This window comes from Eulemur rufifrons, chromosome 29 (genome assembly GCF_041146395.1).
Source record: "Eulemur rufifrons isolate Redbay chromosome 29, OSU_ERuf_1, whole genome shotgun sequence".
Taxonomy (NCBI): Eukaryota; Metazoa; Chordata; class Mammalia; order Primates; family Lemuridae; genus Eulemur; species Eulemur rufifrons.
Window position 1 is genome coordinate 89,669,275 of NC_091011.1, and position 27,204 is coordinate 89,696,478.

Here is a 27,204-nt window from a genome sequence, read left to right on the forward strand (position 1 = left end):
AGGAAAAATTCTTTGTCCACATTGATTTATAGTTTGTTGCTGCATAAATACTGATTTAATATGGCAGGAATATAGGGAAGAGGAGAAGCTGAGCAGCTGGGCTTAGGAAGTTTCACAAAACTAAAGAGTTTTTGGATTATTCAGAGATACAGTGAAGACTTGAATATAAGAGATCCAAGTGACCCTGTTTCTGCTGGACCATTTGGAAAATGGCCCAATGATATTGGGAAAGTAGTCTGAACTTGGCACTGGCTGTGAGAACTAACAGAAAGAAAGGAGTCAAAAAAGATTCCTGGGTTTATTTTTTTTTTAATTGTGGCTATTCCTCAAGGTATTAATTGAGGAGCAGCTCTTTTGGCAGAATTGGCAGAAGTTGGGACAGGGTTGTGGGGAGAGATGATTTTATGTTGCATTTGGATGTCCGTGGGACATCCAAGTAAGACATCTGATAGGCAGTTCAATATATGAATCTCAATCTCTGGTCTAGAAATACAGGCTGGATTATTGTTAGATGTTATATGAAGTCACATGAGTAGTGGAAATTGCTTAAGGACAGTGTGTAATTTAAAAAGAGGACCTATATTAAAATATGAGGAATATCAACATTTAATGAATTAGGAGACTACAGAGAAAATTGAAGAGAAGCCAGGGGCGTAGGTGGAAAACCAAGACTGAATGATATCCAGGAATTCACGGGTCAAGAATTTCAAGGAGCAGGGAGTGGTTGATAGTGCTAGATGATTAGGACAGTGCCAGTTGTGTTCAGCCAAGTCACTGGTGGCCTTGGCAGGAGCAGTTCCAGTGGAATGCAGGAAATAAAAGCCATGCCAATGATAAACGAGGAAGGGAATACAGATGGTGTGGAGTTATCTTTGCAGAAGGTTAGCTATGAAAGGAAAACAGAAAGTTACAATGGTACCTAGAGAAGTACACAGAGTCATCAACAGAGTCTAGGGTGACGTGGAATATATTTATGAGGGGGAAAAACACATTCAGAGGGAGAGGTTTATAACGCAAGAAACAGGAGGAATAATTGGTGGAACAAACTTTTTGAGAAATTCAGTGGCTGTGAGATCTAGAGAATAGATGCAAGGATTATGCTTAAACGAGAAAAGGAAAAACTCATTGAGAGCAGAGGGGGAAAAATAAGAATTTAGCTAGATATGGATAATTTTTATGGAAAAGCTTGGGTTGAGAAGCAGAGAGATGAAATAGTTTCTGCAGAACAGTTATTTTCAAAATAGACATTGGGGTTGGGGGCGGTGGTTCACACCTGTAATCCTAGCACTCTGGGAGGCCGAGGCAGGAGGATCGCTTGAGCCCAGGCATTTGAGGTTGCTGCGACCTAGGCTGATACCACAGTATTCCAGCCCAGGTGACAGAGCAAGACTCTACCTCAAAAAAAAAAAAAGTAGAAATCGGAGATGTTAATGGGTGAGAATAAGAGTATAAATGACAGAGGTTGGGTTAGAAAAGAAGGATCAATTATTTAAATTGCTGCCATGAAAAATGAGAGAAGCTGGCAAGATCTCCATTCAGCTTGCAGGACCAGTTTATTGGGAAGGTTATGGGCCCCAGTGACATCTACCTTGAGCCAGGTGCATCAGCCCAGAAGGCAGATGTTTGGACGGATGGTCTCATTCTATAGATTCCATTAGCAGATCAGGGGGCAAGGAAGATGAGAGCAATGGCAAGTTAAATAATAGAGGCTGAGGCCCAGGCCAATTAGGGATAATAGCCAGGAGGGGCAGAGATTAAACGAGAATGGAAAGAGAACAGAAGCCTTGGTGTGATCATAGAATAAGAAAAAATTGAAGTAAGGCAATGAGAGTATAGAAAACATAAGCTTGTGACCAGTAAATGAGAAGTAGGGATTAAGACTTCAAAAGTGGAATAATTCTGGAAGTTGCTAAAGTCCAACATATGGGATGATAGGAAATGGTAATGAAGATCATTGGCGTTGAGGGCTGTCATGGAACCGTGAGGCATGTAATAATGCTAGATTTACCATAATTAGAGCAGAAAAATGAGAATACATCTAGAATCTGCTATTATTTTTGTAGTTGAAGAAACACAGGTCCAAACAGGTAAGCAGCCCATCTGTTAGTAAGAAAACCAGGGCAAGAATTCAAACCCTTTGATTCCTAGTGGGTACACCCTCCAACATAGCAAATATTTTAAAGCTTGTGACAGTGCATGATCTTTGGAGTTACTATAAGCCACAAAATTTGTGTGAGTTGTGTGCTGTGAACATATAAGCAAGCACTGTGCCGGAGATCAGGATCAGGTTCATTTTTGTTACCAGGTTCTTAAAGTAATCAGTGACCTCTAAACAATTAAACACCTCAGCATCATGCCATGGGAATTGGAAGAAGAAGACTTGGATTCAAATTTTGCTACTTTTCTTTCTCCACAAATGTGCCCCCCTTTCTACTGCACAGGGTGGGTGTGAAGGGCAAAGTGACATCTATGAGGGCTTTGTGGGACATCTCAACCCCTCATCTCTATTTCCTCTGTATTTATTCCACTCCCTTTCTGCTTCCAATTCTTTATGTCTAATATACTTGTCCTTGGACAATACTCAATTCTTCTGCAGACAAAAAGGCAAAGCCCTAGAGGTGTTGGATGTACGGACTCAAGTTAATTAGAGACACTGTGATGAGTGGAAACATATATTCTCTGGATATGTAAAGAGGAATGCTGATAATCAAGGTTATCTTGCAAACAAGCCCACATTTTAATCACAGTGACTATCTATCCTCTTAGATTGGTGGGGCCTTGTGGTTTGCTTGAATGCAGTTATCTCTGTCCATCCAGATGGCGAGGAAGCTCAGTGTACTGGAAGTCCTTCTCATCATATTCTTCCTAATTGTATTGGTCGTGGATATCTTCTTGCTGCTGCTTCTGTTGGAGAAATCGTCAGGTAAGAGAGATGCTTGCGGCTGCTGAGTGGGAAGCCTGGGTAAAGGAAGTCCCTTCTGGATGCCAAAGAAATCATTTTATTCTTTCACACTGCAGCCTGCCACCACATTGCAGTGTTCAAAATCCATACCCACAATTAAATTAAGTCGATCTCAAAAAGATGTGTTCTTTTTCTGCAACTAAACCTTGAATGTGAGTAATACTCAGGGTCTCTCAATCCCCTTTTGGTGCAGTTTTAACAAGATGCAAAGTTAGGGTCACCAGATGCCTCTGGAGTCAGGAAGTCATACAAGCTTCAATGAGAAAGAACAGTTAAGGTAATGGTGCCCAACCCCAGTCCATTATGGAAAAGGAAACTAGGTTACAGGGGAGTTGAGGGCTGATTAAGTTGGCCTAACTGTATGCAAATATCCTCCGGCCCATATCATGGTTGACATAACTATGGTTTCTTCACAGATGACTTTGAAACTGTTCCCCCTTCTCTCTCTCTATTTCACGGACACTCAGAAACATTAAACAGAATATTTTCTCTTCTATGTACACAGTATACTCTAAATTATAAAATAACATTGTAACACAAAAATCTATTTTCAATTAAAACTGAAATTGGGGGTTGTTCTGTTAGATAAGGCTCACCTCACAGGTGTATAACAGACCAAGCATTCAGTGAGAGGATGCTGTACGGACAGCAGGGCCCTCCCTGCCTGCTCTGCCCTTTCCCCTGCCTCCTCAGTAAACAGCAAGGCAGTCTCTAAGGGCTGCCGTGACTCTGAAAGATGATTTGAAAACCATCGATATAAACCATTTTGAGCTATTCATTCTTCTTCTCTAGAAAACCTTTCTTGAGTAACAAGTTTCATGAAATTATTATCCTGTGTATATAAATAAGTAGTATCTTTTACTCCATATAAAAGTAGGTCTTCTGTAACTGGCTTAGATCAGCATAATATCCTCGAGGTTTATCCATGTTGTTGCTTATTGCGGGAATTCCTTCTTTTTTATGTCTGAATAATATTCTACTATATGTATATACCACATTTTCTTTATCCATTCATCCTTCAATTGACATTTAAGTTGTTTCCGTACGTTGGCTATTGTGAATAACATTGTAGTTAACATGAGCCTACTATGTCTTTGAGATACTGATCTCAATTCTCTTGGATAAATAGCTATAAGTGGGATTGCTGGATCATATGGTATTCTATTTTATTTTTTGAGGAACCTCCCTACTGTTTTTCATAGTTGCTGCACCATTTTGCATTACCACCAACAGTGTACAAAGGGTTCCAGTTTCTCCACATCTTTGCCAACACTTGTTGTCTTTTTTTTTTTTTTTTTTGGTAATAGCTATTCTAACAGATGGGAGGTGATAGCTCATTGTGGTTTTGATTTGCACTTTCCTGATGATTAGTGATGATGAACATCTTTTCACATACCTGCTGGCTATTTGTATATCTTCTTTAGAGAAATGTTTTTTCAAGTCTTTAGCCTGTTTTTAAGTCAAGTTGGTTTCTCTGCCATTGAGTTCTGAGTTCCTTATATATTTTGGAAATTAACCTCTTATCAGATATATGCTTTGCATTCCCATATATTCTTCCATTGCCTTTCCAGTTTTTTGATTGTTTCCTTTGCTGTGCAGAAACGTTTTAGTTTGATGTAGTCCTACTTGTCTATTTTTGCTTTTGTTGCCTTTGCTTTTGGTGTTCTATTTATGAAATCATTGCCAAGACCAGTATCATGAAGATTTTTCCATTTTCTTCTAGGAGTTTTGCAGTTTCAGGTCTTACATTTAAGTCTTGAATCCAGTTTTAAAACAAAATTTTATTTAAATGTATAGATACATACATAAGCATAGCACCATAAACATATTAGAGATACTTTGGGGTATTTTTTTTTTTTTTTGAATGGGGGAAAAGGCATTGAAGAAACCTATTATTCCCACAGTAACTGTTGCCTCAAGCTTCAGCTGAAATCCTGGGTTTCAAATGGCTCCTGGAGCCCACTGAACCACTATTCCTTCTGCTGTTGTTTTATGCGGGAAGGTTACACCAAGTTGAGAAAGGCTAGTGTAAAACCAGCCAATGTTGAACGACAGTGCATATTTCAATCAGGGCCAACAATATCTTCCTAGTCTACACCAGAGGTTGTTGGAAGTGAGTAGAACAAACTCATAACCCAAAATAAGCAAACAAACAAACAAAAAACCCAAATGTGTGGGACAACTGGATATCTACATGTAAAAGAATAATGTCGGATCCCTACCTGACAACATGTATGAAAATTAACTCAAAATCAATCAAAGACTTAAATGTAAGAGCTAAAACTATAAAACTTTAAGAAGAAAACATCAGTGTAGATAAACATGATCTTAGATTAAGTAACAATTTCTTAGATGATACTCAAAGTACAGCAAACAAAAAAAAACAGGCAAATTAGATTTCATGAAATTTGAAAAATTTTGTGCTTCAAAGGACACTGTGAAGAAAGTGAAAAACAACCCACAGGATCGGGCCACATATTTGCAAATGACATACCTGATAAGGGCCTAGTATCTAGAGATATATAAAAATATTACAATCTAAAAAAACCCAAGTTGATTCTTAAATGAGCAAAGAATTTAAATAGACATTTCTCCATAGAAGATCTACAAATGGCCAGCAAACCCATGAAAGGATATTCAAACTCCTCAGTTATTTGGGAGATATAAGTCAAAACACTAAGCTACCACTTCACTTCCTTTGGGATGGTTATAATAAAAAACACAGATAATAGCAAGTGTTGTTGAAATTATGGAGAAATTGGAATTCTCATACATTGATACATTGCTAGTGGGGACGTAAAATGGTGTAGTCACTTTGGAAAAAAGTTTGGTAGTTCCTCAAAAAGTTAAAGATGGATAGAAGAAAAAGATGGAGTTAACCAAATTAGTCAGCAATTCCCCTTGTAGGCATATAACCAAAAAAATTGAAAACATGTTCACACAAAAATGTTCACATGAATGTTTATAGAAGAATTATATATAATAGCCAAAAAGTGGAAACAATCCAAGTGTACATCAACTGATAAATAAATAAAATGTGTTATATTCACACAATGGAATATGATTTAGCCATTAAAGGGAATAAAGCACTGATACATGTTTCAACATGGATGAACCTTGAAAAAAACATTGTGCTTCTTGGCTCAACACAAAAGGCTACACAGAATCATTTTGTGATTCTGTTTTGTTAAATGTTCAGAATAGGCAAATCCATAGGGATAAAAAAATAGATTAGTGTTTACCAGGGACTGGAAGAAAAGGGAAATAGGAAGTGACTACTAATGGGTATATGATTTCTTTTGTGGGTGAAGAAATTGTTCTGGAATTAGATGGTGGTGATAGGTTGCACAACTTTGTAAACTACTAAAAGCCACTGAATTGTACAATGGGTGAATTTTATGGTATGTGAATTATATCTGCTTAAAAAGAAAACAAATGTGCTTAACACTTTTCCATGTATTAAACATTGTATATGAATGTAGATACCAGTTACTGGTGATTTGTTGATTGTGGAATTGGCTGAAAGTTCATAACTTTGCCACTTTCCTTCCTGGAACTCTGATTACACTACAAACTTTCAACTTTGTCCTTTAATTCCTATGCAGATACTTCGTTTACCCCAGAGTGCCCAGAAATCTCCGAATCAGAAAGGATAGACTGCACACCTGGTCAGGTGGTGACAGAGGTCAGAGAAATAGGGTCACTATTGGTGGCCTACTGGGTTTTGTTGAAAGGAACCCAGTAGGTAAAGTAGGGAGAGGGTGGTGGTGGTGTGGTTTATGGGCCTCTGATTTGTTTGGAGTTATTTATTTCTTTCTTGCCTTGTTGAAATAAACAACAATACCACAGAAGTGAAGGAAGCAGGGTAGAGAAAAGGGAGGAGTAAGAGGTGCTAACAAGAGTGTTGGCCTAAATCTAAAGTCCAAAGTGGAGGGTGATTACAGGTGTAACTAACCATACCTTAAGTGCAATTCCAAGGATAGCCATGGAAAGGTTAAATATTTGTGGGCTAGGCTATGCATTCCTTGAGAATAGAGGCCACCAAGCACATGTAGATGACTGAGTCACTTGTAGAACTCAGGTGGCTTATTATAACAGGAGACTTCTGGAATTATGTTATTGACAACAGAGGTCCCAATGAACATGTGCTAAAGAACACAGGTTTTCTCCCTGAGTAGCTTCCATAAGAATGTCAGCTATTTGAGCCCTGCTTAGTTGTGACTTACGACTTTGTCATAAAGGTTGTATATATTTATATGTTAAAATTTTATTTCTTTACCCCATAACCTACATTTTTTTTTTTACTTTTTATGTATTAATTTTTTTTATTTCAGCTTATCATGGGGGTATAAAAGTTCAGGTTATATATATTGCCCGTGTCCCACCCATCCCCCCCAAGTCAGAGTTTCAAGCGTGTCCATTCCCCAGACAGTACGCATCGCACTCATCATGTAGTTATGCCCCCATCCCCTCCCCCCACCCCCATCCCCCCCGAGACAGAACATTCAAGCATGTCCATTCCCCAGACAGTGCGCAACGCACTCATCATGTAGGTATACACCCATCCCCTCCCGCCATCCCCCACCTCAGTCGGAAACCCAATTGGTATTATTCCCAAATGTGAGAGTTATTCTATTGTTAGGTGTAATTATAGATTATTCATCCTTTTTTCTATATACACTCTATTTTTGATAGGCACCTGTGAGTTTTCATCTAAGACTTGTTTTGAATAGTGCTGCTATGAACAGTATAGCATATGTCTTTTGGTGAATATTTGGAAGAATTTTTATTGGCTCCATACCTAGGAATGGAATTTCCAGTTCATAGGATATGTACATGTCTAGCTTTAGCTAATACTACTACAAAATAGTTTTTCAAAGTATTTGTACCAATTTACATTTCTTTTAGCAGTATATAAGAGTTCAGTTGCTCTATACCCTAACCAACTGTTGATGTTTTCTCCTTTTTCAATATAACCATTCTTTGGTTTTTATTTTCATATCCCTCATGACTAATGAAGTTAAACACTTTTATATATGCTTATTAGCTAGTTGGATAATCATATTTGTGAAGTAATTTTCAATTTTTTGCTCTATTTTTTCTGTTGGGCTGTTCATATATTTTTTAATTGCTTTGTAGTCGTTATTTATGTATTCTGGATACAAGTCTTTTGTTAGCTACATAAATCTTAACAATATATATCTTAGTCTCTGGTTTGGGTTTTAACTCTCTTAATGGTGACTTCTGATGACAAGTAGTTCTTAATTTTAACATAGTTCACTTTATCATTTTTTCAATGGTTAGTACATTTTGTGTTTTATTTGAGAAGTCTTGCTTACTCCAACATCAGAAAAATATATTCCTATTCTTCGTCTAGAAGCATTGTTGTTTATCTTTCAAATTTAGGTCTTTGCTCAATATGCTATTAATTTTTGTGTATGGTATCAAGGAAGAGTCCAGAAATATTTTTCTTCTTGAATTTCCAATAGATCAATCACCACTTACTGAAATAACCATTTTTTTCCTTCTGTATTGTAGTGACACCTTTACTGTAAATGATGCCTTTATACATGTAGCTCTGCTTCTGAAATCTATTTTATTCAATTATTAGTTTGTTCTTTTGCCAATACCACTCTGCCTTAATTACTTTTGCTTTAAAATAAGTCTTAATCTGTGGTTATATGAATCTTCCAAATCATTCTTATTTTTCTTCAAAATTGTCTAGCTTATTCTTTGCCCTTTAATTTTATTTATTTTATTTTGTTGTTGTTGTTGTTGTTTTTGAGACAGAGTCTAACTCTGTTGCCTGGGCTAGAGTGCTGTGGTGCCAGCCTAGCTCACAGCAACCTCAAACTTCTGAGCTCAAGTGAGCCTCCCGTCTGAGCCTCCCAAGTAACTGGGACTACAGGCATGCGCCACCATGTCTGGCTAGTTTTTTCTGTATATATTTTTAGTTGTACATATAATTTCTTTCTATTTTTAGTAGAGACAGGGTCTCGCTCTTACTCAGGCTGGTCTCGAACTCCTGAGCTCAAACGATCCATCCGCCCCGGCCTCCCAGAGTGCTAAGATTACAGGTGTGAGCCACCGCGCCCAGCCTAATTTTAGAATCATCCTGCCAGTTTCCTCACAAAATCTATAGGAAATTTGATTGTGATTTCATAAAATTTACAGGTTAAATTTGGGAAAATTACCATCTTTTTAAGAGTGAATATTCTAATTCATAGACAGATATATCTCTCCATTTACTGAGATTTTTATTTTTGAAATTTTAATTTTGAAATCTTGCACATTTCTCTGCTATGTTTCTTCTATTTGATATTTGATTCTATTTAAATATTGTTATTAAATTTTAATTTTCTGTTTATCTGTTGTTGATATATAAATTTAAAATTGATTTTGAATATTGATCTTATAACAAGAAATCTTCTTAAATTTACTTGTTAATTATCCTACTTTGTCTGTATCCTTTTTTGTTTTTTCATGATATGATAATTTTATCTGCAAATAATGACAATTTACAATTTTTTTCTAATATGCATTCTATTTTCTTCCTTGACTTGTAACACTAAGTTCCTTTTTCTTTCTAAATTTTTAATATAGTTTGAGATAGTTTATCTGAAAGGCAATATGCAACTATAGTAGGTTTTAGAAGATAGAATTTTCTGGAGGCTAATTTTAACTAAACATAAGAAATAAGATTGCAATAAAATACTATTAAAGTGGAATTTCCCAATTTTGGAAGAAATTGGACATCATTTACAGAATTTAAGCATATATCAGGGACTCTATTGAAGAAATCTCTGCATCAAATGGAAGTTGGTCTGAATAATTTCCAAGCCAAACTTCAATTCTTAAATCGTATTAGTCAATACTTTCTTATTTTAAAATGACATAAATTCTATTTGGAAGATAACTCCTTGGAAAAGGTTGGTGTTAAGGAAAGAGTAGAGACAGGGAGTCTGGTTGGGAGTCAACACTGTAGTCTAGGCACAAGTTTATGAGCGTCTATGCTATTGCAGTGGCAATGGCCATGGAAAGGAAGGAAATCAATATTACTTTTCCATTTCCATCGTCACCACAGTAACACAGACCCTCAAAGACTCAGGCCTGGAGTATAGCAGTTGATTCACAGCGAGTCTCCCTGTCTCCATGCTACATGGGAAAGATGGGGGACTGAAGAATTGGCAATTAATTGCCTCTAAGATTTGATCTTTGCTGTGTGGGACACTGGTAATGACTTAAAACTGACATTGGGATGTTAGGGCAAACTGCATATCTGACTGTTTATGGCTTTTTATAGAGGTCTGTAGACTTTGAAACAGTTTATGGCAATGAAACTGACCTTTTGGACTTTACTGTCCTCAGTTTCAGAGGTAGAAGAGATACTTAATGTCTGCCTCCCCCTTAGGAAAATTAATTATCCAGAGGCTGTGCAGAACCTCAAATTCTTTCTCCACTGATCTCTTCCAGCCTTTTTTGTTATCTAAAGAGAATGAAATAGTAATGTCAATTAGATCTATGAAGAATGAGTAAATTTTAAAAGATTGTATGGTTATAATGTAATTATTTTGTTTATAATAGGTATGAGACACTGATTTAAGTTATAGTCATAGTGTGGCTTTTCAGAGCAATTACATCAGATACTAGCATCTAAAATACTTATCAGGACTATACATTTTCAAACGAGTAGTGTCGTGACATATTCTTTTTTTGTCACACATTACATACTGAATACATTTCTTTAATAGGAAAGATTCAGGCATTATAATTATGTGTAGAATAAAATGGGGAAGTCCTTATTTATGATGTTTCCTTTCTGCCTGCAAATTCCCACCTCAGAATCAAGTCAATAGCTTAGTGTATACCCTTCCCTTTATCTTTCTAAGCTTGTGTGTGTGTATGTATATATCTGTTTTAACACAAATTTCATCACCCTATATTTTTTTCTAACTTGTGTTTTAAATTTAAGGCATTTAAATTTACTACATTATTATATTTTAAAAATAGTTTGCATCCATTGAGATGATTTTCTTTTGTCAGTGCTGTGAATTACATTAAAATATTTCTTAATTTTAAACCATTCTGGCTTTTGCTTGATAAGCCCTATTGGATATTGCACATTAATTTTTTTAATACACTAACAAAATTAAATTGCTAATGTTTTATTAAAATTTTTCACATCTTTGCTTTTTCAGTGAAATTGGCCTGTGTATTTTTGTTTGCATGTTTATTTTGACTATCCTATTCAGTTTGTTACCAGAATTATTATAATTTCATAAAATGAATTAGGAAACTTTCCACATTTTTCTATGTTCTGAATATATAATGTGTATAATATGAGGATATTCTATTTCCTAAACCATCTGGGCAAGACACCATTTTTTTAGGAAAAAATCTTTAACTATTCCTCACAATTTTCCATGGTTACTGGTCATTTAAAATTTTTTATCTTTTTTTATTTATTTTTGATTATTTAAAATTTTACTATGTAAAGATTCATTTAATTTAGAGTTCCACATTTGTTCACAAAAATATTTGTACAAATAGTTTTCTCATAATTCTTACTCATGTTAAAATATACTGTATATCTGTTGTTTTCCATTTTTCTTTCTAACTTTGTTTTTCTTCCTTTCTCTTTGTCAAAACAAGACTTGATAAAGTATTTCTATTTCCTTGATATTTTCAAGGAATCTTCTTTAATTTATTCATCTGCAAAACTAATGTGAAAACATATCCTCACACTATAGTAATAGTGTGGAATTACAACAGGAATTGATATATAAGCCATTAGTATATAATAGAAAGTCCTAAAACACATGTTCAGATGTTCATATGTGTGCGCTTAAATTTAGTTTATAATAAAAATGACATTTCAAATCAGTGGTGGAAACAAGGTCCATTTAATTAATGGCGTCTGTCTCTCCTGTGTTTGGTGGTGGCACTATTTCACTCCAATCTACATGAGTTCTTGGAACATCACACTCAGTGTTTTCAATTGATGAATATAGATTCTTGCTTCTTTTCTGTTAATTACTGCATTTACTTTTATTATTTTATGTACTTTTTGTGGGTTTATTGTGTTCGTTTCCAGTTTCTTGGGTTGTACATGGAGTTGTTCATCATCTATCACATTCCTTTCTCTCTTTCTTTGATTCCCCTTCTCTCACCTGTCATTTCTCTCCATTTGAAGTCTTCTCAGTTGAGTGCTGCTGTCTGCCTCTGTTGGTCCCTTCACTTGTTCTTTCTCTCATATTTTCCATTTCTTTATCATTTTGTATTTTGTTCTGGGATGATCTTAAACTTGATTTTAAAAGTTTTTTTTCCCTTAACACTTCTCTTGCACTGTTTTCTTTTTGTTATTTAGTTTAAATATTGAGTTTTAAATCTTGTTCAAATTCTTAACATTTCACATTCCTTGTTGCTTTTTATAATGGAAGCAATAACTTCATGCCTCTCTCTGAAGATAATTATATTTAATTATATTTATTTTGAAGCCTTATAATGTTTTCTCTATTAATTGTTTCCTCCATTTTGTTTCTTCTGTTTATTAAGTTTAGTGATGTTCTGTCACAGTGTTGGATTCTTGCAAATGTTTGGTGATGCTTGACTGTCATCTTCGCATTTGAATATCTTTAACTGCCTGTCCTAATTACCTTGGTTAATGCTGGGTATTTAAGAGGGAAGGGAAGGACTTCTGGAGAAACTGTGGATATTTATCCATAGGTGGTGACAGTAGGGCTTTAGCTGCCACATTGTCATGCCTTCTGGCTCCCAGCATCTCTCCTCACTTCCTTAGCCTATGAACAAATATTAATACTATGGGATGCCTGCCATTTGGCAAGAGCTCAGCATTAGCTATAAGAAATGTTGAGTTGAACTTCCCAATTAAGCACCCAAAACTATTCCCAGGCTCTCTTCCATTTCTACACACTGAGTTGACTTGGAGCAGTTATCTCTCTCCTCCTGTGTTTTAAGCTTTGAATATATTTTCCTCTAGAGCTGATAAAGTCTGTTTCCTATATTTCAGAGTTTTATAACACTCAGGCCCACCATATTGTAATATATTTTGCTGTTTTATGATGCATTTGTATTTTTTATGTCACTTTTCTCATTTCATGTAAATTTAGTTGGGTGAGGAGGTGGATGCCTATGTTTATTCAACATATTGATTGCATTTGTTATCTGTTTTATTTCTTACAACAAAATAATTGTATATAAATTAATCTGAAAATTCTAGGACCTTTAGAAAATAAATCATGCTAAATAATAATACGAGAATATCTATAATCAAACCACTCTGAGAAACCACATGTGATTTGTTAACTTATAGGCATTATAGACATTGTGAATTTTTTATGTCACTCCCTGCCCTAGTTTTGTCTTAATAGTCTCTGTTTTCCTTTGTTTTACTTTTCTTTCTTTTTGGAAATGCATTTCTTCTTGCTGTATTCTTAGCCACTTTCATAATTCTTCCTCATGAGAAATTCCAAACCGCTTGGATTGGCACCCAGCCCACTCATGGTATGAATACCTACTATGTGCTTCCAGCCTCATTTCTCTTACTCAGTGCTTTAGGCACAATAAATTTGTGTTTTATGTGAATCGATCATGCATTTCTGCTTTCTACACCTGGAATACTGCTCTACTGTTCACCTGTCTAACCTCTCCTGGTGCTTTAGGACTGGCCTTACCTTTTTTCTACCTAAAGTCCTCCCGCCCCACTCCCAGCCTCCCAGGCTGGATACAATGGCTGTGTGTGTTCCCTCAGCTGCTAGGCACACTCTATTGGAGCACTTGTCTCATTATCCTGTATGTAATTGCTTTCTTAGTTATCTGGATTTACCACTAGACTGTAAGTTTGCTGAAAGCACAGGCTATATCTTATTTCTCTGCATTTTCAGTTCCTTGTCTGGTATATAATAAATGCATGTTGGATGGCTGGATAAATGTATAAATATAGAATGAATAAATTAATAAATGTAATAATGGCCTATCTTCAATTCTCCTTGGAATAAAATGGGAACAAAATGGGACCAAATAAATAGACAAATAATCCTTTCCTTCCTTCATCTTACAATGCTAGCTCTGTGCCATTGTTACAGGATGTCTGCACACAGCAGTATAAGTGCTGCTGGGAGGCTGAGGCAGATGCCAACATCCCTTCATGCTTCTTCCCCAGGAACTGGGGCTATGAAGTCATCAATGCCTCAGATACAAGCACAGGTGAGCACTGCCCTGATGTTGCCCCAGGGAATGACTCCTTATGGCCCAGATAAGGTCACTGAAAAATAAAAGCTAAAAGTCAGTCTCTCTCTCCCTCTCTTCCTCCCGCCCCCAGGGCTTACCGCCCAGTTGCAAAGGTTGCCATCTCCATCTCTGTTTGGAAATGATATCAACAGCACCCTCTTCACAGCTGAATTTCAGACATCCAATCGGTTGCATTTTAAGGTTGGTTTGGGAGTCACCACTAAATACATCTCTGAAGAAAGCTGTTCCCCATACTGGGTTTGAGTTGCAGAGGCAGATGGTACCTCTCTTCCTCTCCACAGAAATCTCTGGATGGGATGGGTAGGCTCATTTTTATTTGAAGGGGCACATGTGATTGCATCATTTCTTCTCACACATCAGAAACCACAGGGTCAGGAATTAGAAGCTATTCTCATGGAGGGTTATTTTAGAGGGAGCATCTTTTATAGCTCTACAAGGAAGTGGTCTTACGTGCAGTTGTCCCTTATGTTTTCCTTTTGACAGATCACGGATTTCAATAATGTGCGCTATGAAGTCCCCCATGAAAATGTGCAGCTGGTTAATGCGACTGCTGATATCTCCAATTTGAGCTATCACATAAACGTCACCAACACACCCTTCAGCATCAAAATAATGAGGATGAGCAACCAAAGAGTCTTGTGAGCTTTCCAGCACTCTTTGTGCATCTCTGAATATGCAGTCCCAACATCACTCACTCTGACTTACCCTGGGTAGGCAGTGAGGCCAGTCTGACTTGGGAAAATGTTTGAACCTCAGAAAAAATGTCAAAGCTTTTATTGTGAATTAACAGTGATAACCTGTCATGATTGTAGAGCAAAGGATACTAAAATGTAATGTACTAGTTTGCTAAGTTATATAAATGTTATAATAATATATATTATAAAAATATCAGATATAACTGTATTTTATATCTATAAATATAGTTGTGGTTCACATATGTTATAAAATAGGAGATTTTATTGTTTTAAATGACCATTCATACTAGAACTCAAACTTCACTGTTTATTATTCCAAATTATTATTTCCTGTGAATTGTAACATCAAGCGCTCAACAACAGTTCGAGCTTAAATCACAAATTGTACTGGAGGAAATAGAAGTGTAAATGTCAGTAAACCTGTATTCAAATCCTGGCACCAGCAAATCAACAGTCAGTTGTATGATATTAGGCAAAGTAACTCATTCATCAGGATCAGTTTCCTTGTCCATAAAAAGGTATCAAAAAATCCACTTTTGCTAGGGGCAACGAGACACTGCTCATATAGCATCCAGAGTGGTGGCTGGCCTGCAGTGGATGCACAGCAACTATAAGGTCACGTCTGCCATCTTCCTCTCATCATCCAACCTGAGCTCCTGGTGTCCCATCACTAGTGCTGTGTTCCTCTAGAATCAAAGGACCAGAGATGCCCTAGAAAGGCCTTCAAAGGTAGCATGGAAACTGATGAGAATAGCTGAAAGAACTGATCTCTGAGAGTACATGGAAAGGAGCAGATAGCTCCTAGAGAAAAGAGGGTTGTTGGATGACTCTTGCTCTTATCCCATGCCCTAGGCTGGACACGAGCATCGGGCCCCTCCAGTTCGCTGAACAGTACTTGCAGCTGTCTTTCCGACTTCCCAGTGCCAACGTGTACGGGCTGGGAGAACACGTGCACCAGCAATACCGCCACAACATGTCCTGGAAGACCTGGCCCATCTTCACCCGGGACACCACCCCCACTGAGGTGAGGTGCCCTTCCTCCTGCTGATTCCTCACAGTAAGGGATACATCTGTATCTTATCTTGCTCATTTTAGATGTGCTGGTATTGAGGAATACTTGTTCTTAAGGTCTATGAACTCAGAAATATAGCAGTATTAGAAATAGAACATTTTTAGAAAACCATCAATTTTCCAGCAATTAGAAATATAGCAATTTTTAAAAATCTTACTTTTAATAGAAAATAAAATTTAATGATTATATTAGGATGTAGTATATATTAGAAAAGATTTCTGCAAAATTACTATGTCTGGTTTTGATAATGCAGAGGAGAGCTTCAGCAGGAGCCACTCAGCAGAACTTTGTGGACTAAAAGCATGTCTTGGGACAGCTTTCACATTGCTCTAGATCTTTGCTAGTCAGAATACGTGTTAGCGACAGCAGTGTTGGCATCACCTGGAAGGTTCTTAGAAATGCAGAGTCTCAGGCCTTGCCCCAGACCCACTGAATCCAAATCTGTGTTTTCACAAGATCCCCTGGTGACTCACATGCCAAAATGGGAGAAGAGCTGCTCTAGGCCAGTGCCTCTCAACTTACCTGGAGCGAAGAATGTGTTTCCTCTTTGATGAATCCAGCATGGGCAACATTTTTGGAAACTACAATTAAAACATATTACTGCAAAAATGAAATAAAAATATCCAAAGACATATAAAATACAAGTCCAAATTGAACAGACATAAAATTACTCTTTTCAATTACTATAAAAGAATTTCTAACTCTTGATTTTTGTATTTATCTTTTTGGTGACTGGAAACAAAGGACTTTGGAAGGTGTCAGTCCATAGACAACACTGAGTAGCGTTGGTTTGCAGAGCATGTCTTGAAGCCTCCATTGTGCGCAGGAGGGAGGGGACTGATGTTTTGCAATTCATATTTTGCAGGAGATGAGCAAAGCAAGTAGTGCGTTAACTTATAGTCCACCTACCAGTATCCATGTAATGTAGGGAGTGCACCTACTGAACTGAACAAGGAGGAAAAAGCAATGGCCAGCACATTCACTAAAATTTTTGGTCAAGAACCTTGACAAATATGGAATACTAAACATCATACTATGTTTGACTTTCTACAGCTGAAATTCCAACTGTGTAGTCACAGATCAGATTGTCTGCCTGCTTGTCTGCCTGCTTTTCTTCCTCTCTCCCCTTTTTTCTTTCTTCAATTTTTTTTTAATTTGTTTGCATTTTACCCAAGTGTGATGCCATGAGTTTTTCTGGCTACACACATATTTTTTTAAGAGATAGAGTCTCAGAGTCTCACTCTGTTGCTCAGGCTGGAGTATAGAGGCCCAACCACAGCTCACTGTAACCTCGAATACCTGGGCTCATCTCCAGCTAATTTTTAATTTTTTTTTTACAGACTGGGTTTCACTATGTTGCCCAGGCTGGTCTCAAACTCCTGGTCTCAAGTGATCCTCCTGCTACAGCCACCCAAAATGCTGGGATAGCAGGCATGAGCCACCACACCTGTCTATAATTTTAAATTTAGTGTAGGCTTATTGGTCTTCTCAATTTTGTGTATCATGATGATTCTTTAGTTTTTTTCTTCTTCCTCTATAATGTGCCATTATCAGTATTACTGTCCTATAACAGGGGCAAAGATTGTGACACTATCACATCGGGAACTTCTGTAAAACCCTCTGCATATTCTATTCTCAGTACCTTTTGTTCTTACAGCACTTAGGGTTATGCACACACACACTATCTCTTTTTATGTCAGTGCTCATCACAGCTCTGTCACAGGTTCAATATATTTCTCTTTTTTATTTTTTTAATTTTAAACTTTTTTTACTACCTAAGTATTAATATTATTTGTTAATTATAGAAAGACTAGAAAATACAATTGGGCACAAAAAAGAAATTTGAAATTGCTCATAATACCATCACCTGCTAATAGTTTGATATACATCATTGCAAATGTTTTCCAATTTTTTAAAAATGACCTGATGGAGGCATAATTTATATAAGATTTACCAGTTTTAAGTGTACAGTTCAATGATTTTTAGCACTTCTACTGAGTTATGTAATCATCATCATAATGCAGTTTTTGAACATTGTTATCATCCCAATAGGATCCTTCTTCCCTCTTAAACTTAACCACCATTCCCACCCCAGTGCCCACTCTGGCCCCAGGCAGTCACTGATCTACTCTCTGTCTCTGTAGATTTGTCTTTTGTAGACACTTCACGTAAATGGAATCATGCAATACATAGTCTGTTGTGTCTGTTTCTTTCATTTAGTGTTAACACTTTTGAGGTTTATTCATGTTGTAGCAGGTACAAGTATTTCATTTCTTATTATTGCTGAATAGAATCCATTATCTAGATATGACACAGTTTGTATATTCCTTTGCCAGTTGATGATACCATTTCAATACCCTTTTGGTACAATACTAACCTACATCAAGTGTTGAACAAGTACATGTTATACATGAGTTTTGATATTATTTTAGAGTGAATAAAAATGTTTTTAACACATAATGCTATTATTATTGTCTTCTTTTTTGCTGATAGGGCCTGATTAATCTGTATGGAGCTCATACATTCTTCTTGTGCCTTGAAGACACCACTGGCTTCTCTTTTGGAGTTTTTCTGATGAACAGTAATGCCATGGGTAGGAAGCATCTTTTTATCTTCTATGGGGAGGAGCATGTTTTGGGATTCTGCTTTTATTTATTAAAAAAAAATCACTTTTATGATGAGATCACTGTTTAATAAAAGGCATATTGAACCTAAAATACTTTTATTGAAACTGGAACTTGAAAGTAGGTGAACCTGTTTACAAATCAAGTTCATGCTTAAATCTATTTTTATTGAAAACTGCTTCAGGGATCTCCTTTGATTTAATGTTTCTCTGAATATTCTGTAGAGAATAGGATCCATTGATAGACACACTCCAGAGATACCTGTAGCTTTCAACGTATAAACCAGGCCATCTGTCTGCAGGCAGCAAGACTGTGTTCTACAAGTTGTTTCTCGTAGCCTGTCCTTTCTCCACTCCAGAATCTTCCTCCTCCAGCTTCTGGATTAATGATGTTCTAATAAGCGTTTTAAATTTATTTTTAAATTTTAAATTGTAGTCAAATTCATCTAATATGGTTTTTAAACCTTTTTTTTTAATTTAAATCACTCATAAAACCCTGCAGTTTATGTTTTCATATGGCCAGATTAAAATAAAATTTATTCTTCTTCCTCTTAACAAAATAAACTTTAGTTTTTCTTTGGTGTTTTACTCATTCACTATTTTGATAAACTTCAACAATCCTCTGATAAAAGGAATATGTGTGGTTTTCATCCCTTTCAAAATAAGACTGAGACTGTTTTGGGTGGCTCAGCTACTCATACTCTAGAGAAATGTATATTTTCAACCCTGAGATTCTAATAACTTTAATTTTAATCTTTTCAGAGGTCACCCTTCAGCCTGCTCCTGCAATCACTTACCGCACAATTGGGGGTGTTCTTGACTTTTATGTATTCCTGGGAAACACTCCAGAACAAGTGGTTCAGGAATACTTGGAGGTATGGCTTTGCATTTCAATAGTCATTATCCACTGTCGTTACCTCACACACTCATAAATTATCAGGAGAAAAATAAAATTATTAACAAGCTCTATGGATTATAAATGCTGGGATTGTGAGTCTTTCATCTGTTGTTTGTTTATTTTGATGACATTTATTGGACACTTTCTGTATGCTAAAGAGGCACTGTGCAAAGCTTGGGGGATGCAAAAATAAGTCAGATACCATCCTGCTTTCAAGGAACTTACAGTCCATCCATGTATGACCAATCATTTCAAAGACCTAAGGCAACACATCAGCAAAGTTTATTCATTCATTCATTCAATAAATTAAAATTCAATGAAAAGGGACTCTGTGAAAGGAACTTTGCTAGCTATTTATATTTGATTCAAACTATAGGACAGGAAGGAGCTTTAGACATCATTTAGCTTAAACTTCCTACTTTACAGATGAAAAATCTCGGGCACAGAAAGGTGAAGTGGTTTGTTTAAGATGACATGTAAAGACATATGAAATATGGTTCCAGATGCCAGTGAATTTATAATCAAATAGGAGAATTATGACAAGGCCTGAAATAATTGTAATAGGAAGTACCTTGTAATAGATGTCATGAATGAGGTGCAGATAAACTGTATGGGAATTCAGAGGCGTGAGAAAAAGCACCCTCATAGCAGAGGGCAGGCACTCTTAGCGGAGAATGGGAGACAGGACTCAGGGTGTTGGCTTCAACAACTTGGAAAACTTGGATTTTAAACATTCCAGTATTTTGTCACCCATTCTACTCGTAATCCCATCACCCCTTATTCCTTTATCCTTAGCACATAACGCTGTCTGAAATGACATTAGACATTTATTTCCTTTAGGCTATGTGAAGGCAGGAACTACCTTTGCTTTATGCCCCTGTATTCCAAGTGTCCACATCATCCCTTACCACATGGTAAACACTCAGAAAAATATTTATTGAATAAAAAATATTACTGCTTCACCCCCCTCCCAAGATGACACCATTGTTCAAGTATTTTCTGTAAATCTTATTTTCTGATGTTGCAGTTCTTGGGAATACCTTTAGGTACTTAGTAAAGAAGGATGATTGTGGAATTTCACAAATTACCCTAGCAGATGGCTTCTGACTCTGACATTTTCAGCTTTGGGAACTTTACAGAAAATAAAATGGGGCTAATATTTCCAGCGTTGGACATAGTGTTACAGACAGTGTTTATGCTAAAAGCCTAGACATTTCTTTACTTCTCCTTGCAGGTTGTTGGACGACCATTCTTGCCTTCCTACTGGAGTCTTGGGTTCCAGCTCAGTCGCAGGGATTATGGTGGCATCAGTGGGTTGAGAGAGGTTGTAAACCGCAATCGTTTAGCTGAGATCCCATATGTAAGTTGGGACTTCTCTTATCATGCATTAAGCACCACTTTCTATCTTTTGTCTTTTGCATCAAGTTCAATTCATTAGAAAAATATAAGTAGATTACTAGATTTATAGGGACACTGTCAGAAATTTTCATGTTAAATTACCTATGTGATCATGGAAAGTACACAGTTTGTGGAATCAGATGGATATGGCTTGAATTTTAGCTTCATATCTCTATGCAATGTTGGGCTAGTTAATTAGCATATATGAGTCTTAGTTTCTACCTTTATAAAATATGAATGTCAGACTTACTTTGGTGAGCTAGTAGTAAGGAATGCCTTATACTATGCACGTATAGCATCTAGCACAGAGGATGAACTCCATCAAGGTCAGCTGTTATTTTATAAGAGAAAGCAACACCTGCAGTGACATGGTGAACAAGAGCCGATGATTATAATAATGACTTACAGTAAATGAGTTTCTCATAGTAACCTTGTATACCCCTCCCAGATCAGGAGGCTCTAATTTTGATGCTTTATGGTTGAAAAGTATTTATGATATTCAATGTCAACCAGAAAATCAAAAGATAATTAAGTGCAATATTTGATAAGCTCCTCCAGGAAATGTATAACATGTGGTTAATGAAGTTATTAAAACAACTTATTCTGGGCTAGCTCTTTGGAACTTTGGTGCAAGCATGTATGTGTTAACGTCTGAAGGAAGATTGTATAGGTGACATGACTTTGGCTTTATCTTGGGATTCTTCAATCCCCTCTCTGAGCAGTGATGAGAGCAGGCAGGGGGATTAATTTTCCCTGTGAGAAAATGGATGTCCAATGGGTTGCCTTGTTGTTAGGGGGATATTGATTGTGTTGAATTTTACTTCTCCCATATCTGCTGTCTACAAACATCCAATTCCAGGAGGAATCAGACCAAACATTGTCATGTTTTCTTTCATTAGTTTACAAGGGGCTTTCACATTCATGGTTAGCCCCCATTTATCATTATTTTGTAAGTGAGGAAATGGAACTACTGTGTGGTTAATAACTTCTCCAGCATCACGAAACTAGTTACATGCAGGACCAAAATTCCAATATAGTTCTTTTGACTCTGTGTATAGTGTTGGTTCCAGTTTATCCTCTAGCTATGATAGGAAAGGCTTTATTGAAGTGTCTCTAGTTCAGAAACAAGTAAGTGTTTTTTCCATGGATGGGATCTTTCCCTGTATGTGTTTGTGGAGGACAGCTGGGTTCTAAATGACTGCCCCGTATTAGAACAGATGATGCCACACTGGGCAACAGGCCACAAGTAACATTTTCCTTCAGGCCTGTAAGCTAGAGACTTCTAATGCATGATACACGAGGAACACTTAGAAGACTTTTGGATGTCTTAGAGGTATGTCGCAGATTGGGGAAAAAAAGAGCACCTGAAGTCAGAGAACCTATCCCTAAAGCCCCATTCGGCCCCTTACCTCCCCATGCACGTGACTTTGGGAAATGCCACTTAACCCCTTCCCATTTCAACCTCCTCACTAAGAGTCATATCCCCAGAGGTGGGTATGCAGACACAAGCGACAATGTGTGTATGAGAGTTTGGTTAATGAAAGCTCTATCCCTTTGTCATTGATCTTTGTTAATCATTACTCTAGCAGTTTTATATCCGCTGTTAATCATTGCTCTAGCAGTTTCATAGGGCAAGAAGACCATTATTTCCTCTTATGAAATATTCTTGCTTGATATTTGAGTCAAGTTGATACATGGTTATAACATTACTATTATATTTATTCAAACAAACATTTTGAGAGCACCTGCTTTATATCAAGCATCCAAGCTCTCAAGTTAGAGAGATGAACAAGATACAGTTCCTATTCCTCCCAATACCTTATGATATGCATCTGTCAGGACCAGAAGGTAAAACTGCAGCCTAAGAGAAACTGCATTTTTCAAAGAGGGCATATTTATTCCTAAGAGGTAGGGAACCTTGGGAGTTCCAGGATCATTAAGAAATATGGCTTCAATTGTAATGGTCAGGAACCAAAGCTGTAATACTTTCAATCGGCGTGGTGGTATTTCCTAGGTTCTAACTGGCCAGAGCTATATTTCAGGATGTCCAGTACTCTGACATAGACTACATGGATGGGAAGAAGGATTTCACTATTGACCAAGTGGCTTACCCTGGTCTCCCAGATTTTGCCAAGGAACTACATGACAATGGACAGAAATATGTAATTATGATGGTATGTTCAAATACCCTGTTCCCTTGTTTTTTCTTTCACAGTGAAAAAGAAATTTATAAAAATAATATTTATATCATATTTCTTTATTAGAATCCTGGCATCTTCAAAGACTCTGAGTATGACCCTTATGATGAAGGAAGCCGAAAAAGAATATGGATCTTGGGGAATAATGGCTTTGCTGTTGGGGAGGTAATTTCTCAAGAAAATCAGAGTAAATTACAGTCATGTTGGAATGGTTGTACTTGGGTATGAAGATGGGTGAAAGGACATTTACATATTGTTACTGTTTTCATAGCTTTAGAGGTTTCTTTTCTCACAAATTTTAAACCAATAGATGTAATAATGGGATGATTAAAACTCTGAAGAATTTAAAAAGCTAGCCTCTGACTCTCTAAAATTACTGATAATTAGGAAGCAATATAATCAAAAGAAACTTCAGTTACTTAAAGCCCTCCTGCCTCCAAATTTCTATCTTTTCCCCAAAACAATAAATCCAACTACAGTAATGTAGCAAGATGCTCATAGGTTGATGTGTAACCTACCTCAGGTAATATATTTTTAATTTATGGAAGATTTATAAATAGAACCCAGCCTTCATTTTCAGGTAGAAGTTTTAGGCATTGAAATAGGCTGACCTGGTACTAACACAAGAATGGAAAAACAAGCACCATATGTACTCACCCTCAAATTGGTATTAACTGACTTAACTGACCAACACTTAGGTGCACATATAGTGGTAACATTCACTGGGTGTCGGGCAGGTGCAGGGGCGGGGGAGGGGATGGGTACATACACATCTAATGGGTGTGGTGTGCATTGTCTGGGGGACGGACGCACTTGAAGCTGACTCAGGTAGGGCAAAGGCAATATACGTAACGTAAACACTTGTACCCCCATAATATGCTGAAATAAAAAAATTAAAAATTAAAAAAAAACAGAAAACAAATAGGTTGACTTGGAGCCTGTTTTCAAGACAGTTGAACTTCTGAGAGTACTTTAAACCACATCACATAGGCCAGCTTTTATTCCAATCATAAGTAGGGTAAGCCCCAGGTGACTGGATTATGTAAGATTTACTAAAATGGCTACTTCATCTTAAAACTTCATGTGCCTGCAGTTCTTGTTTCTCCTGGGCAGTTTACTTTGCAAAACCATCTTTTCAGGCCAACTGATGGCTCCTTACCAAACTCTACTCGCTGAATTCTTTTCATTGACTGTTTACAATGCTTAATTCTATTTACTTTCTTCTTCATTGATTCTAACTTTTCATGAAGCAGTGGGGAAGTTTTCTTCCTTCTCCAAACCACATCTTTGTTTTATTGCTTTGTTAGAAGTGAATTTCTAAAATATCAGATAGACCCATATTCATGTACTATATAAATACAAAATCAGAGGCCACAGTCAAATAAAGATTATTTTGCTTATCTAAAATTTTATCTACACCTATGAGTCATTTCAATAGTATTCATATTTGGGTGAAATATAATTAAGAATTTGCATATAATTACAAGAACTTAATGATATGGTTGGTTTTATTGATCAATAAATAGCATGAATCATTTGATCTAAGAATTTGGCAGAGGTAGTAGTAGATGTGGGTCAGAATTTTAGTTTAAATGCATTTGGTTAGATAAAGCTTGCTGGGCCTGATGCTCTAGGCTGAATGTTGCTGTAGGTGACTGCTTTGCCACACCACCTGTTTCCTGAGGTCCAGATTTGCCTCTGATTATTACTTGGTGCCCATCACCCAAAACAAAGAACCAAGAGCTTAGTCCAATTAAAGTTGGTATTTTAAGCTTCCAGTTTGAGTTTTGAGCATTCTTCACATACACACACACACATATATTTTTTTTCATTATGTTCCTGAGTACAAAGTTGTCCCTAAATTACAACATATAAATTTGTTGGGAAAATGAGCAAAAATGTTGCACAAAAATTTGTATCTTTTTAATTCAGAATTTTCGATAATTTGGCTATGGTTATATCTGTGTGTTCTTACATAATTAGACTTTCCAGTATTTTAAATAATTTGTCTCCCAATTAACCTGACATAATGAGATTTTACATTTTTTTCCATAGAAAAGGACATATGGTGGCTTTTCATTTATGTACTTAGTTGTTTTTCCTTTTCTTTTTTTTGCCTTGGGTCCTTGCATGTATTTTACTGTCCAGCTTTTTTTGGAGGAGGGGCAGTTCACAAATTTTGTTGCCAAAACAAATGGGGCTTCTAGCAGAAGAAATTGTAGCCAATAATAAATGAATAACTGAACCTTGGAACAAACTAATCGCCGTGGCCTTCCTCTTTGTTCTCTAGGGATACCCCGGACAGACAGTCTTTCCTGATTACAGCAACCCAGCATGTACTCAGTGGTGGGCAGACCAGTTTGCTAAGTTTCATAATAATCTGGAGTTTGATGGAGTATGGATTGTAAGTTATTATTCTAGCATCAAATTTCCTTTGGAAACAGATATGCCAAATTTTCAGATGAATTTTAACCCTAATCTGTAATAAAATAGTTTGGTTGACATAGTAGCATTAAAAATTATTTTACTTAATGCTGAGTTTATACACGGTGAATCAGGCTCCTAAAAAATCCTAGGATCTTTTCTGGATCTTGTATCAACTGGTTATTTCATTTGGATAAAGTCTTTTGCTTTCTCATGATCTCAGCTTTTTCCTTTATTAACTGTCTTTCAGCTTAAAAATAACTGCTTTATTAAAAGTTATCATTGATACTATTTATAGCATTGATTTATAAAAATTTAATTATTAGAGAATAATTGAATGAGGACCTTGTGTTTTTTATGGGTGAACAGTAGAGAATTTCTTTGAAAATTTGAAAAAATATCTTTGTTAGCAGGACTAGACATCACTTATTTTTAATTCTTGCGATCTCTTCTAGAGTTTTTCAGTGTAACGTAATTTATTTCCAATCTTACCTATGGAGATATCAAAACTGTTCAACCTTTCAGAACAAAATAAATAAATAAAATTAAAAAAATAAAATAAAATAATCAGAAAAAAAATAAAGGAATGGATTTGATCTTAATTATATTCTCTTATTGTTCCTCACTCAGAGGAAAGCCAGGGAAAATTATAAAATAGAAATGTTACTCTACCTTAGGTTCTCTCAAATAATACTGAAACAGTAACATTAATAATGAAATCTTCACAATTTGTAAGGCAAGGATCAACCTTTGAAATGATTATTTCTTAATTAACTGGTTGAAATCAATTTATAAAAGTTAAAATGTGCCCACTGTCATTTAGAACTGGAACATGCCTTAGATATAACCTAATACAATGACTTAACTTCACAAAAAATGAACCAGAGGGCAAGAAAAGTTCAGGAGATTATTTAAAATCCCAAAACCAGTTAATAAGAGACCCCAGATAGCCTGGCTTCTCGTGCAGTAAGCATTTCTCAACAGCTAATTGTGATCAATGGCATTTTACATTTTGTGTGTTCTGTGTCTTTGAAGGAAATGGATGAAGTATCTAGCTTACTCCAAGTTTCTGATCAGGAGTGTGAATCAAACAACTTTAACTTCCCTCCTTTCACTCCCAGTAAGTACTCCCGTTTGCTGGTGATGCAGACGCAGACATGTTTAAAACAACCTCAGTGGAGCTCCCTATGATTAAGATTATGATTTCCCGCCCAGGCCAAGGGCCCCCTAGGCATACTGAACACTCCTCTGTCTGTGTCTCTGTGGCATTGTTTGGTCTCTGATGACCTTTTGGCTGTAGTCATCCAAGGGCCAGTGTGGGTGACAATTGCTAGCCTGAGTCCGGCCCCGTCCCCTGGCTGACCTTCCAATGTCAGTTCAGGACTCTTTCATGCTGGTCACTCCTCCAAACCCCTCAGGTGGTTCAAGTTTAAAACTGATGAGAATTTCAGAACACTTTAAGGTACAAATGACCTTATATTGAAGTAAATCTGTACTTCTGTTCACTTTTTTCTTTCTTCTTTCCTTTCTCTCTTTTTTCCTTCTTTTCTTCCTTTCTCCTCCAGATCCCTCCCTTCCTTCCTCTTTCTTCCTTCTTCCCTTTCTCCCTTTTCTGTCTGTCTCTCTGCCTCCTCATCTGCAACAGTTTGAAGCATCAGTGGTT

The 27,204-nt window shown here is 36.6% G+C and overlaps 1 protein-coding gene across 1 annotated transcript in view; it reads left to right on the plus strand.

The window, feature by feature from the left end:
• The first annotated feature begins 2,817 nt into the window (after window positions 1-2,817).
• Window positions 2,818-27,204, plus strand: part of MGAM2 (maltase-glucoamylase 2 (putative)) — a 79,100-nt gene continuing 54,713 nt past the window's right edge. The window contains exons 1-13 of the mRNA XM_069462618.1: window positions 2,818-2,923; window positions 6,568-6,647; window positions 14,068-14,188; window positions 14,304-14,413; window positions 14,717-14,871; window positions 15,781-15,952; window positions 18,494-18,593; window positions 19,386-19,498; window positions 20,756-20,881; window positions 22,962-23,093; window positions 23,184-23,282; window positions 25,408-25,521; window positions 26,577-26,661. Coding sequence (XP_069318719.1) covers window positions 2,818-2,923; window positions 6,568-6,647; window positions 14,068-14,188; window positions 14,304-14,413; window positions 14,717-14,871; window positions 15,781-15,952; window positions 18,494-18,593; window positions 19,386-19,498; window positions 20,756-20,881; window positions 22,962-23,093; window positions 23,184-23,282; window positions 25,408-25,521; window positions 26,577-26,661 — 1,513 coding nt within the window. The remainder of the gene's footprint in view (window positions 2,924-6,567; window positions 6,648-14,067; window positions 14,189-14,303; window positions 14,414-14,716; window positions 14,872-15,780; window positions 15,953-18,493; window positions 18,594-19,385; window positions 19,499-20,755; window positions 20,882-22,961; window positions 23,094-23,183; window positions 23,283-25,407; window positions 25,522-26,576; window positions 26,662-27,204) is intronic.